Source organism: Chelonoidis abingdonii, chromosome 10, assembly GCF_003597395.2.
Source record: "Chelonoidis abingdonii isolate Lonesome George chromosome 10, CheloAbing_2.0, whole genome shotgun sequence".
Lineage (NCBI taxonomy): Eukaryota > Metazoa > Chordata > Testudines > Testudinidae > Chelonoidis > Chelonoidis abingdonii.
The window spans coordinates 40,678,695-40,693,699 of record NC_133778.1 but is presented as its reverse complement, the minus strand read 5'-3'; the positions used below and the strand labels follow the sequence as shown (position 1 = coordinate 40,693,699).

Below are 15,005 nucleotides of genomic sequence, written 5' to 3'. Positions count from 1 at the left end.
GAGATTCAAAGAGAGCTTCTTCCTTGAATGTTACGCAGAGTCACTGCCTTTCCTTGGCTGCAGTACCAACACACTTGATCGAGGTACCAAACTTGAGGAAGGCCTAAGTCTTTTCTTCGGTATCAGCAAACGGGGTGAAGAAACTACAGATAACTCCGCTGGGGCACTCCACACTGAAGCTGATGTACCTGGGCTGCTTTCCCCATGTGATGACACCGAAGGAGGGCAAAGCACTGCCTCCATAAGTAAGCACTCAAGCCTCGCCACTCTGTCTTTCTGTGAGCAGGACTTGAATCCTTTACAAGTGTGACATTTGTAACTAATGTGGGATTCCCTCAAACATTTGAAGCAGGCCAGGGGAGGGTTACTGACTCGCATAGGCTTAGTGAAAGCCCAGTGGGACTTAAATCCCGGCGGGTGAGACACCGTTCCAGTACTAATCCTACTAAAGATCCTGGTAATGCAAGATAAAGAGTAGTCAAAAAAGACCTAAAATGAAAACCTAGCCCTAAAATCTAGCTATAACTAAGTAACTTCTACAACTACAACTAACAAAGGTGTGAGGGAAGCACTTGTCACAAGTCTGGAATCGCTCTGACAACCATCACAGGGAGTAAGAAGGAAGCGGGGGGAGGGAGAAGTCGAGGGCAGCTCTGCCCTCTTATACCAGCATGCAGTGGTGAGTGGCAATAGAGGGGTATTGCCGTGACCACCATTACAGGTACCTGTGACGGTACCAGTTTACAGTACCTCTCTGTCAATTGTGCACAAGGTACACACACAAATCCTGGGGAATGGATATTGCAACACAGCTCAAAGAAGTGTTATGAATCAGTATCAAACATCAAGTTTGAAGAGGCAACTCACCACATGTTATGTTCAAAAACTTTAGTAGGATCAGTTAAAATCCGTGACCCAAGCGGAGCAATTGGTCGTCTGTTACTTTGGCACCTCTGCTGCATCTTGCTTTTCCTCAGATATGAAGCAGAAAACCTTTTAATGACATTCATTTTGATCAGAGATCTGTAAAAACACAATCCATTGAAATTACAGCTTTGCTAGAACTTAATCATATGTCACCTAGAAGAGACCTTGGTCAAGTAGTCAAGTTGCAATATGGGCTTTACTGATGGAGGTTGTTTTTTTAAAATCAATTAAAATGCTTTTTTAAAATGTTAACATCTTCCAAGAGTGCTGGAAACCCAACTAACCCAAAACATGCTACTGCTATATAGAAAGCAGAAAGTAAAACTTGCTAATCTACTTTCAAAGTCCTATTAGCCAGTGACAAAAAGCCACACACACAATGGTGAATCAATGCATTGATGTGTTTTGGTTTTCCATTTGAAAAATGTAAAATGTTATTAGTAATCAAGGTAAGGAAATGATTTTTGGATTAGTTTGTTTTTACCTTGACACTGTCCCTTTAAAAAAATAATCAAGAAGCGATCAGAGACCAAACCATTTGTTCTAGTGGAAACATACTGGTATTCTGCTTGACATTTTTCACCCCACTCACTAGGTTACGGTCTTCAAAGGATTTCATTCTAAAGCTGTTACTGTGGTTTCACTCTTTAAAATAGAAAGTGAAAGATTCAGAAATGTATTATATATTGTATGCACATGACGCCTTTCAAAAAATTTCTACTGCGTAGTGTAGTAATTTGTATTCAATGCCTCATCTGAAATGAATGTTTTCAGATGTTAATTCTACATCCATGTAAAGTATAAAGTATTCGAGATTTTTCTGCTTAAACATGTAATTCTAACCTGGCACCTCTGTATTTTTTACATTATAGTTACTCAAAAACATTAACTCTGAATTTGTTCAAACAAGTCTAACGAGCAAAGATGAGAAGTATGCTGTAGTTAGTACCAGTATTCTGTCTGGTTGTGGCTTTTTCCCCCCATGTCCCTGTTGATGCAAGCTCTTGTTTTTAGTATAGGAGTAAAAATGAAATGCTCCTCCTCCTACTTTTACCCTGATGTGCCTTTGTTCTTTCCTCCTTCAAGTGCTCTGCATATTACAAAAAATATGCCACTGAGTCATTATTTTTAGAGTGTTCTCTCTGCATAAAACATGCGTATGAATCTAATGCATATAGCATTGAGAACACAAAATGTAGTTACAAAGAAGCAGGTTCTATTTAAACGCAAACATTATTCTGCAAACTGGCTAAAAAATGAAGATTTTATCTTAAGCAAGAAACAGTAATGCACTATATGATTGACCACAAGTCTTGCATTGTGAACAAAAAAGATTCACTAGATGTATGATCTAAATCTTTGTAAAGGAATCAGTTAAATAACGTGAACAATTCCTCAGTTAAGATACGCTTCTGAATTACTAATACTATAGAAATGCTATTGTTTATTAATTTTAAGCCTTTAAGAGAGAGAGAAGAAGATTAACATTTCCTTGTATTTGTCTGAAGGCTTAAAAACATATTTCTAGATTTCCAATGTCAAATATAACAACAACTGGTACATTAGGGCTGCTGTATCTGCTATGTAATAGCTTCTTTGCCAGTACACAGGTGCCCCCTTATTGCAACATGTGATTTCACAGGCGTCTGACGAAGTGGGTATTCACCCATGAAAGCTTATGCTCCAATACTTCTGTTAGTCTATAAGATGCCACAGGACTCTGTGTCTCTTTTTACAGATCCAGACTAACACGGCTATCTCTCAGATGGTGAAGATGTTGCACTTAATCATATAACAAAACTATTTTTTCAGTCAAAACCATTTCTAATTTTGATCAATTCACCATGTCTCTTGGCAAGATATTTGGGTATCTAAAATGATAATTCCAATTTATAATAAAATCACCACAATAAAATCATTTAGGCTCTGATTCTGCAAAGACTTATGCATGCAAATTGTAATATTCCCTTCATTGGGATTACTCGTGCATAAAGTTAAGTATGAACATAAGTCTGCAGGATCAGGGCCTTAGCTAATCTATTTTATTGACAATAAAACAACAGATTCACATCCTATCTATCAGCTAAAGCTACAGTACAGCTCTGCAACAGCATGCATATAGACTGCACACAAAAAGTTATTAGAAATGCTTCTGTACAGTTGCTAGGATTAAAAATTAACATACCCACTGCTCCATAATGTAGGATTTATATCACATGAAATTAATACTATTTTAAAAGATACAAAACACAACAAACCAACCCCCCAAATCAAATTGTGATCTCAAATCATTAACAGATTATACAGATGCTTAGAGGCACATTATGTTATTACATTATATACTGTTTCAAAATCAGCTCCTCCTTCATTCATTTACCTGCCAAGGCCTGAATTCATGCTCTAAATATCCTTTGCTATAAAACTGATGTTCAACATAAAATAAAAATGATTCAGATGTTAGGCATGATTTTGGTTGGTTCTCTATCTTATTAAGAACATGAAAAGACGCACAGATGGGATACATAGACAGGTGGCTAAAATGATTTGGCATGAGTAACAGGTGGAACATTGGGATTTGTATGAGAATTTGACCTTTGTATGAGAATTTGTAGCTGACTAATTGTTGAAACCTGCAATATTCAAAACATTGCAAGGATATAGAGGAAAGGCAAGTGAAATATGGAAGCTGGAAGTGATAAGAATGCAGAGGAAAGCCCTGGAACCAGGCTTAGCACTGATGAGCTGGTGGAATTACTGATCATGTGATTAATGGGCAGTATGGCTACTAAGCGTAACATTTCAAAAAGCACCTAAGTGACTTAGGATCCTAAATCCCATTTTAAAAAGTGCCTCATTGCTTAATTGCTTCTTTATCTGATTTTTTTAATGATCTATTGGAAGAGGTAACCACCTCTCTGCCAGATAGCTGCACACCGTGGAGTTGACACCAGGGAATGTTGTTTGAAAGTGTCAGTTATTTGGTACAGAGGCATAGCCAGGAATAAGCAAAATCACTATACACTTGATTATTATAGCAATAATAATCTGGCCTCCATTTGAAAACCCCTCATCTTCTCAGAAATTACCACTCACGGGATTTACATAAAAAATTACCAACCACTGTAAGCAGAACCATTTATCCAGCAAGAACACTAGAGGAATAACACTAGAAAAGGAGTGGAAGTTGTCCTTCCTGTGGAGTGATGTGTTTAAGCTTTTAGAGGTTAGTGGTGAGATGTTCTATTTCTAATTATCATCTTGACAACCACAGACTCTGCCTCTCTGCCTCAGCTGAGCTAATGGAGGACACTCTTAAAAAGAAAAGAAAAAAAAGCTACACATTCAGTGCAGCTTTCTCACGGCGCACACACAGAGAAGCCGTTATGTGTAAACTGCCGGTTGGACTGGAAAGTATTATTTTTTTAAACTGAAGTTGGCATTTGAGCTTCCCAATAGTGGTCTCCACCCTGCCGGAACTTGAGATTGTAAAACAGACAGGATGGGGAAGGGAAGAGCTGTTTCCATCCTGCTTTAAATAGCAAAGAGTCAAGTTTTCTTCTGACTGGAACAAGAAATCAACACCAGAACATACTATAAACCTAATCATGGAGGAATAAAGCCCAGAGGAGTATCAGCTCTGAAACAGGGGTCAGATAAAAATCAAGCAAAAGAAAATTTGCTTCCAATAAACTATGGCAAAAACAATTAGTTGTTTGGTAGCTCTCTGGACTACAAAGCTATTGATTCATTATATCTGCAATGATTGGGCCTGATGTTGTTCCCACAGTTATATTTATAAGGGGACTAGTGGGGCTATACTTGTAATAATTTGGGTTACTCTGTTTACTCTGGTTACTTACTTTTTCAAAATAAGATATTTTGAAAAAGTTGAACTTCATACTATTACTCGGCACTTACAAACTTAGTTGTACAAACATTCACAACTCTCCTGTAAAGCAGGTTCTGTACTACTGTATTTTATTATCAAAATACTACTCAGGCTCAAAAGACCTTAGCTATGCAAAACATCTAGAAAAGATAAGACAGAGGTGCCAGCGGACATAAGATGGAAGAATCAGTCCTGGAAAATACCTTGCAGAACAGAATACTCTGAGTTGGTGGTAGACAAATTACCTCACATTTGAACACTGATGTTTCTAAGGTCCAGACATAACCTGAGAATAGCCTAAACCAAACCAACAAAAATAGACAAAATGGACTTTTTAAAACCAGTCAGTCTTCATAGCTCAGGCATTGCAGCAAAAATATATATTAATCTTGCCTTGAGCAGTGTGAGGAGACTGATATTACAGCCTCTCTGGGTCTTCTTTGCCATAACAGGGACAACATGACAAAGTCATTAACCTCTTGTGAAAATAAAGCTGCAAAAGAATTCACAGAAATTGATGGGTTAGAAAGCTGGGAAACTGTGAAGAAAATTACATAAAGAAGCTTGAAAATAAAACAAATTATTTGGAAGGAAAGCAAGGGCTTTGCAGCTGGTATATTAAAGTACAGGAATTTGGGAGAGAAAATTGGAAATGCTGGAATACCACAGGAGAGGAAACAGATGAGTTCTGGGAATCCTTAAAGGTGAGAAGGGAGTAGATTCAATGGGCTTCAAGGGGAAAGTTATGTCACAAGTGTACAATGAGGTAAAAGATCTGATACATATTAAGTGCTTTTAAAAAATTACTCATCAGGCACCATTATTGTAGTACCGTCAGACAAACTGAAAAGGACAGACTAATTCTACTCTGTGATTCTACTCTGAAAGGTCACTCTAAATATGGCACTGTGGAGTTCCATCTTCATTCTCTCTCAACGGTATGATGATGTGCTCAATTTGTAAGTAAAATGATATTTTTCTAGCTGCCAATCCCGCGAACAACCTGGAATCAGAGCTTCAAACGTAGTACTTTCCTTCTCATGCACCATCACAGGCAATGATGCAGGCCAACTCAGGCCCACAGTGACTCCTGTGAAACCCCACTGCCTTCCAAGGGTCTGCACAGATTTAATTATGAGAAAACTTACTCAACAATTCTCTTTATCTATAAGAAGGAATAGAATCCAAGTCTCTTTCTCAGCACAGCAGGGTCAATACAACTAACTGAAGTAATAAGTTATTTTTCCACTAAGGTCAGCAGATATGACTGAATACACACAAGGAGTAGATCAGTTGAGTTTAAGAAGGCACCATTTTTACAATCACCTCTCAGAGAGAACTGGGGAGTAGTTAGGGAAAGAGGAAATGTTTTGTTCAATGGGGAAGAGAGCTTATATTCTCCTGCCCATATCTCCCTAACAAAGCACAGTAGGAAGGAAATAAGTCATATAAAAACAGCCTTTCTGGAAACACAGGTTTGCTAAAGCCATCAACTGAACTATAAGGAATACATTCTTGGGGTAAAAATTCTGCAGCTACTGTTGGCTCCTGAAAAACCAAGACAACACCCAGCACACACTAATGTGGAAGGAGTGGTGAATTAAAAATGTTTAAGATCGTGAAACAGCCATACTGAATTTGGAAGGTGTTTTGTTTCTGTTTGTTCTTTTTGTTTTTTTGTTTTAATTTTATCCTCTTTTGGCATTTTGGAGATTTGTTCCTCAGTCACTGTTCTCCCTGGAGACTCCTGTTAGAAGTATTCTGCTAGACAACTCAAGTCTGTGATGAAGTGCAAAGCTATAGGTGAAAAACAGTAAGTTATCAATATTCGTTTGCTAAGAAATAATAGTCATACCTCCACCAAAATGGAGATCTATTTTACTTAATAATGTATATGAATTGGAGTGTGAATGGTGTGTTGAATTTTTTTTTAAGTGAATAGCTCCAAATTATCCTTTGTAGCACTGAGGGAATCTACTGTGTGTGTTAATATGTTTTTATAAACATTACAGTTAAAAGAAAAATGTAAATGCAAGTCAAGTTGAGCTAATGCCAAATGCAAGAACAAAGACATGAATGGACTGACAGGTAAGGAAGGAGTAAGTATCTTAGACATAAAGATATCATTTATTTAGAGAATCTTTAACTAATACAAATGCAGTGAGAGTGAAACAACTAAAAGAAGCAGTTTTGAAAATGAATTATGCAAGGAAAATTGCTGGATATGGTTGCTAACCAAAAGGAAGGACAGACTAGATAAAAGGCTTCCTGGACTCATTCCATCCAAAACAACCTGTGCCCCTATTTTATCTTTTTACTTGTAATTAGAGCTCGTCAGGAATTCTCCAATGGAACAGTATCCAATGAGAAATGCTGATTTGATTAAATCAAAATGTTTTGTAGGAATGTACTGATTTCCTTGAAAATTTTGTGGGAAATTATCAAAACATTTACTTACAATAAGGTCAAATGGTTAATTTTGATAATGTTCAAATACTTTGTTGCAACTTTATTGTTTCAACTTTTATATTATATTTTGTTTATAATTATAAAAGTCAAAACAATAAAATCAAAACAAAACATTCTTGACCATATCAAAATGAAATATCTTGGAATATTTTCTTTTACGAAAAGTTCAGAGATTTCAACTTTTCATTGAGATTTGGGATGAAAAACCGTATTTCAAAATTTCAGAATGTCTTGCAGGATGGAAATTCCATTCTTCAGCAAGTTCTACATGTAATAGTGTTTGTGTTAATCACGCCAATTGAAGATTTTTACACTTAATGTGCACTGAAAAGCACACACACACAGCAAAACTGGTGCCTATAATTTACTCTGATGTAGAGATTTTAAATAATGGACATGAGGGAGATATTGGTGACCCTCAGTTCAGAGTTCTTTGTTACTAATGCTTGCTAATTTAAAGGGATAGGCTCACATTTTTTTTTTTTTTTTTTTTTTTTTTTAACATTTAGGTCCAGGTCCTGCGAAGACTTAACTCTACACACGAGTAGTCCCAGCGGTAAGTGTTTGCAGCATCTAGGATTTAGACACATATATGTACTGCCCTCCAAAAGGTTGAAAAGTATCCGTCCCACTTCTTTCCCTATTAGGGTATGCCTACACAGCATTTTGGAGCACACCTTCCAGCCTGGGTAGAGAAACTCCGGCTAGTGGGGCTTGCATTAGTGCTCCATTTATGACTCTAAAAATAGCTGTAGAAACAAAGGTTTGCAGTGGCAACTGGAGCTAGAGCTGGGGCTTCAGAGCCTGACCTCTAGCCTGAAGCCTGGTCTACACTACGCGTTTAATCCGATTTTAGCAGCGTTAAACTGATTTAACGCTGTACCCGTCCACACTACGAGGCCATTTATATCGATATAAAGGGCTCTTTAAATCGGTTTCTGTACTCCTCCCGAGAGGAGTAGCGCTAAAATCCTGGTCAATTACCATATCGGATTAGGGTTAGTGTGGCCTGGAATCGACGTATGTAAATCGGCCTCCGCGGCGGTCATCCCACAAGTGCTAATGACTGTAGACGCTCACAGCAAGATTCTGTAAACTCGGATTCGGCAGTAGCCAGGTATACAGGAAAAGCCCTGCGACTTTTGAATTTCATCTTGTTTGGCCAGCGTGAGCTCTGATAGCACATACACAGGTGACCACACAGAGCTCATCAGCTACAGGTAGCAAATGCAGTCTCCTGAGAAAAAAGAGCTCCAGCATGGACCGCAGGGAGGTACTGGATCTGACGCTATAGATGGGGAGAGGATCAGTGCTAACAGAACTCGCTGTTTCAAAAGACGAAATGAAAAATATTTGAAAAATTTCCCAAGGCTATGCATGGAAAAAGGCACACCAGGGGAACTCAGTGCAGTGCAGAGTGAAAGCTAAGCGCTCGTAACAAGCCTACCAGAAAACCAAAGAGCAAATCGAAGGTCCGTGGGTCAGGGCCTGAAAACATGCCGCTTCTACACTGAGCTGACATAGCAATTTCTAGGGGCTGCGCACCACTAACCCACCTTGGTCTTGTCTGTGGTATCCGGGTGGGGGTTTGTAATTCTTTACAATATCTGCATGAGCTGAGATTCTGGGCGAGGGCAAGTAGAGTGAGGAAGGAGGTGGACCTAGAGACGGAATGAGCCTAGGTGAGGGGCGATGCACAGGACAGCACTCCGTCGCTTAGCGGCCGCATAACAGCCAAGGAGCTTTTGTTGACCGCAGACGGAATTACCCTCCCCGCTCCAAGCCAACTAGCCCCGCCAGACACGTCTAAGTCTCCATGGTAGAGCGACATCGGTGAGTGTACCTTCTTGTAAATATAAAAACATGTGTTAAAAGCAAAAGGTGTTTTTAATGATTTTGATTGCCATGCAGGGCTGGGGATGCATACGCGGCCAGTAAAGTTACTGGAAAAGTTTGTATTTAACATGTTGGGGATGGAGCGGAATCCTCAGGACAATCTCCATAAGCGCGTCCTGGAGGTACTCCAAAAGTCCTTTGTAGGAAGGTTCTGGGCAAGGCGCCTTTTCCATCCACCATGGTAGGACACTTTACCATGCCATGCATGTAGCAAAGTAACTCGGGATATCATTGCATACAAAGCATAGCTGCGACCGTCCCGGTGATTGCTGGCATTCAAGAAACATCCGTCTTATCTTGCCTCTGTACCTCAGCAGAGTGATATCGTTCATGGTAACCTGGGTGAAATCAGGATTTAATTAAGGACAGAGATGGGCCATTTCCTGGGCTGTTGCTTAAAACAAATCCTCTTGAACGTAAGGCCATGGGGAACGGGAGAGGATAGCGCTGAGCTTTTTTGGCGTTGGCTAGCAGGAATCTTCCAGCTACCAGCCACGTTGTTGTGGGGGGTAAAGCGGGGATGATAGCAGTGATCTTCCATGATACAGCCATGCGGTGGGGGAGGGGGTAAAAGCAATCATCCTAGAGAATGACGTGGGGGTTGGCTTCTGCTGCGCATGTTAAACAGGAAAGAAGCATCAGGGCACTGTGTATATGAAGCTGCGAGGAAGTCGAAAAACAATGGGCATTTACATGGGCTCATGCAAGCTGAATTCTGACTGGCCAGACCTGCGTCTGTGAGATCTGAACACCAGATCTGAGGCCACTCAATTATTTAAAACAATGCAAAATGCGACCTTTGTAGTGAAATCACATGTCTATGTAGGTAATAGTGTTGTCACTGTGCAAGAGTATAACCATTGTTCTGTAAAAGTGTATCTTTTTAAATACTTCTCTCCTTTTCCCTCCCTCATGCAGCGGACATTTTTGAAGTCTCCCTACCTCCGATCTGAAGCTATCTCACGATAAGCGGAGGAAAAGAAGACGCAGAGACGAATGTCTCTCAGAAATCATGTTTAAGTAACCCGCCAATGAAAGAGCTCACGACTGAGTGGAAGATGTGTAGCAAAAGTTACAGGAACAGATGCCAGTGAACGGAGGAAGAAGGGACAACGTAGGATAGGGAGGGACGAACGTGGAGGATGGGAAATAGGCTTTGAGGAGAGATGGTGGGCAGCAGGAAGATCAGAGGTGTAGGCAGAAGTCAGCTGGTGCGGGATGCACCTGAGCTGCTGCGTGATCAACTGATTATCCTCGACGTCTGGCGGATCTTCAGGAAGAGCAAGCGGAGTCACAGAAGTCTTGCTCAGCCCCTGTGTAACCACCCCTCACCACTCCATGTTCCATATCTTCCTCACCCAGACGTGTATAGAACGTGTTGGGGAAGGCTTTATGCACGCCGGCCCAACTCCACACCCGTGGACAGTCCAACCAAAAGCTGTCATACACTGAGTGTGGTTAATGGCCTTTTCCTTCCCTCCGATCCTCCTTCCCAAACCACACCCAGGATACCTTCAGTTCCTGCTCTTTTTAAATTACTTTTTAATAATGAACATGATTTTCAAACGATAGTACTTTACCTTAAGGCAAGCTGTAACGAAAGGGGAGGGTGGGTTGTTCAGAGAAGGAGTCAATAAGGCGGGTTCATGAAGGAGAAACAAACACAGTAGTCACACTGTACCCTGGCAGTGATGAAAATCATTTTTCAAGTCTCTCTGATGTGCACCTCTCCTGGTGTGCTCTTCTTAATCCCCCCTTGTGTCGGCTGCGGCGTAATCAGCAGCAGGTGATTTAGCCTTCAGCTTCCACCCTTGCCATAAAGTTTCCCCCTTACTCTCACAGACTGATTGCTGGAGCACACACAACGCAGCAATAACAATGGACATTGGTTTTGGCTGAGGTCTGAGTGAGTCAGAATGCACAGCGCGCTTAAACGGCCAAATGCCATATTTCTACCACCATTCTGCACTTGCTCAGCTGTGTTGAACAGCTCCTGACCACGTCCAGGCTGCCTGATGTATGGCTTCATGAAGCCATGCATTCAAGGGTAGGCTGGGTCACCCAGGATAACTATAGGCATTTCAACATCCCCAACTGTTATTTCTGTCTGGGAAGTAATTCCTTGCTGCAGCGTTTAAACAGAGCAGTGCTGCTGAACCGAGCATCATGAACCCTTCCTGCATCCCACGTGATGTTTGGTGAAACGTTCTTGTATCCACCCAGTGCTTGCAGCACCATGGAAAAGTACCCCTGCGGTTATTACTGGGTGCCCTGGTGCTCCGGTTGCCAAGATAGGGATATGGCGTTCTTCATAAACGATAGCTAAGGGTTAAGTTCTCTCACCTGTAAAGGGGTTAACAAACAGTGACCGCAACACCGACCAGAGGATCAATCAGGAAGACAAGATCTTTAAATCTGGGTGGAGGAACGCTTGGTGTGGTTCTTTGTTCTGTGTGTGTTTTCTCTCTGGAGGTCTTCAGAGGGACCAGATGTAACAGATTCCTCCAATCTTTCTAAACAATCTCTTCTGTTCTAATTCTAGAAAGTATCAGGATAAAGGAGCTTTAGTCTTTTAATTGGTTTTCTTTATTGGCCAAATGAATGTCATCTGGGTGGTAGAGTTCTTAATTGTGTATTTGGCTGAAATATTTTAAATTGTATCTTCTGTGGAGGACTTTTCTCATTTCTACTTAAGCTGAAAGACCCTGTAAATATTACATTTGTATTTAACAGAGATTTTCTTACTTTTCTTCTTTCTTGAAACTTTCTTTTAAAGACCTAATTGATTTTTACCTGTTAATGCTAAGGTATTGAGTCTGTACTCACCAAGGACTGGTGGAGAGAGAGAGCAAGGGGGGGGAAGGTAAATTTCCTTTTTGTTTTAGATTCAGCGAGCTTGATCGTATTCCCTCTGGGTAGGGAGGGGAGGGTGGAGGTGGAATTCCTCTGTTTTAGATTCAGGGTTTGAATCACTGTCTATCCTCCAGGATATCAGGAGGGAAGCCTGGGAGGGAGGAAGGGGAGAGAAAACCTGACTTTCTCTGTGTTGTGATCAGAGTTGAAAGCATGGTAATCTCTGGTGTATCCAGGCGTGGAAAGTCGGGAGGAAGAAGGAGGAGAAGGGAAATGTTTATTCCCCTTGTGTGAGACTCAAGAATTTCGGTCTTGGGGTCCCCAGGGAAGGTTGTGGAGGACCAGAGTGCCCACACAACTACTATATTTGGGTGGTGCAGGCTTATCAGAATCTAAGCAGTAATTAAGCTTAGAGAAATTTCATGCTGGTACCCCAATTTTGGACTCTAAGTTCAGATTGAGAAAGATTACCATGACAGGTTTCCATCTATCGCCCCCTACAGTTAGGAATCCCATGCAGCAAAGCCATCCACTATGACCTGCACATTTTCCAGAGTCACCACCTTCGAGCAGCAGCTTAATGATTGCTTTGGCTACTTGCTCACGAACAGCCCACGGTAGGTTCCCACTCCAAATGCATCCCGACTGGACTGGTAGTTGTCTGGTGTTGATGCTTCCAGAGGGCTATTGCCACTCGTTCTCCACTTGTGAGGGCTGCTCTCATCCTTGTTATGCGTTTCAGTGCATGGAAAGCAAGTCACCAAGTTCCATGAAAATGCCCTTACACATGCGAAAGTTGTGCAAGCCACTGTTGAATCGTCCCATACTCAAAACTATGCGGTCCCACCAGTCTGTGCTTTGTTCCGGCCAAAATCGGCGTGCAATTGGCTAGAACCTGACCATTACCAGCAGGATCTTCAAAGCGCAGGGGTCCCACGTTTGAGATATTCTGTGTCCAGTCCTCATTACTTCTTCGTCGCCGTGCTGCTAAGCCCCGCCTCCTCCTTGACTGGCTTTGCAGGTGCCCGGTTCAGCTTATACTTGCATTGAGAATGCGCGAGGTGTTACAAACGTCCACGTTGCCAGTATGATCTGACAGGGTCCATGCTTTGCTGTGCTATGGCGTTTGCCACAGTTCCACCAGGAAAAAGGCACAAATGTTGTCTGCTGCCTTTCACGAAGGGAAGGGTAAGCTTACCAGAACACCCGCGACAATGATTTTTGCCCCACGGGCACTGGGCTCTCCAACCAGAATCCAAGGGGCGGTAAAGACTGAGGGAACTATGGGATAGCTTCGGGATAGCTATCCACAGTGTAACGCTCCAGAAATCACTCTAGCCTCGGCCATGACGCACGCCTCGATTAAATTGCTTAGTGTGGCCGCTGTTGCATCGACTTTAACATCTGTTTTACAAACCAGTATGTTAAAATCGGGAATAATCCCGTGGTAGACTACCCTTTAGTCACAACTTCAGCTATTTTAGAAGCACTAACACAAGCCCCACTACCCTGAGTCTGTCTCTTGTCTGAGAGGTTCTCCTAAATGGTGTATAGACATAGTTTCCCCTTTTTACATGTGACAACTCACTTCCCTTTTTGTACTTTATAGGGCCGCAGTCTATCAAGCATCTGACTCACTGACTTTTGTCCTCATCGTGGAAAGAGAAGCCATCAATTGAACATCATAGTTCTGGCACGGGTTTGCTAAATTAATTGGGGTATCCCCTGCCTGCTCATCCGTTCTTTATCTTGCTCTGTTATCCTCAGCAGAGTGATATCGTTCATGGTAACCTGGGTGAAATTCAGGAATTTAATTAAGAGGACAGAGATGGCCATTTTCCTACTGGGCTGTTGCTTAAAACAAATCCTTCCTTGAACGTAGCCAAGTGGGGGAACGGGAGGAAGGATAGCGCTGAGCTTTTTTGCGTTTGGCTAGCAGGAATCTTCCCAGCTACCAGCCACGTGGTGTGGGGGTAAAGCGGGGTGATTAGCAGTGATCTTCCATGATACCAGCCATGCGGTGGGGGGAGGGGTAAAGCAATCATCCTAGAGAATTGGACGTGGGGGGGTTGGCTTCTGCTGCTGCATGTTAACAGGAAAGAAGCATCAGAGGGCACTGTGTATATGAAGGCTGGAGAAGTCGAAAAACAATGGATTACCATGGCTGCATGCAAGCTGAATTCTGATGCCCAGACCTGCGTCTGTGAGATCTGTAACACCAGATCTGCAGGCACTCAATATTAAACAATGCAAAATGCGACCTTGTAGTGAAATCACATGTGCTATGTAAGGTGAATAGTGTTGTTCACTGTGAAAGAGTATAACCATTGTTCTGTAAAATGTATCTTTTTAAATACTTCTCTCTCTTTTTTCCCTCCCTCATGCAGCGGCACATTTTTGAAGTCTCCCTACTCCATCCTGAAGGCTATCTCAGATAAGGCGGAGGAAAAAGAAGACGCGAGACGAAATGTTCTCAGAAATCATGGAAGTAACCCGCAATGAAAGAGCTCATCTGAATGAGTGGAAGGATGTGGTAGCAAAGTACAGGAAAGATGCCAGTGAACGTGAGGACAGAAGGGACCAACGTGAGGATAGGAGGGACGAACGTGAGGATAGGAAAGATGCTTGAGATGAGAGGTGGCAGCAGGAAGATCAGAGGTGTAGGCAGGAAGATCAGCGGTGGCGGGATGCAACGCTGGAGCTGCTGCGTGATCAAACTGATATCCTCCGACGTCTGGCGGATCTTCAGGAAGAGCAGCGGAGTCACAGAGTGCTGCTGCAGCCCCTGTGTAACCACCCTCACCACTCACCATGTTCCATATCTTCCTCACCCAGACGTGTAAGAACGTGTGGGGGAAGGCTTCATGCACCCGCCCACTCCACACCCGTGGACAGTCCAACCAAAAGGCTGTCATTACACTGAAGTGTGTTAATGGCCTTTTCCTTCCCTCCTATCCTCCTCCCAAACCAC

At 42.1% G+C, this 15,005-nt stretch overlaps 1 protein-coding gene across 4 annotated transcripts in view; it reads right to left on the bottom strand.

The window, feature by feature from the left end:
• The window catches only part of METTL8 (methyltransferase 8, tRNA N3-cytidine), a 70,893-nt gene that overhangs the window by 49,232 nt on the left and 6,656 nt on the right, over positions 1-15,005 (bottom strand). For 2 of the 4 annotated variants that reach the window (XM_075070123.1, XM_032771048.2), the window contains exon 2: positions 868-1,023. The exons of 1 other annotated variant lie outside the window; for it this stretch is intronic. In XM_075070123.1, the coding sequence (XP_074926224.1) occupies positions 868-1,010 (143 nt within the window). In that variant the 5' untranslated portion in view covers positions 1,011-1,023. Of the gene's footprint in view, positions 1-867; positions 1,024-1,411; positions 1,535-15,005 lie in introns of those variants that run through there. One more of the 4 variants, XM_032771050.2, reaches the window with a different exon arrangement.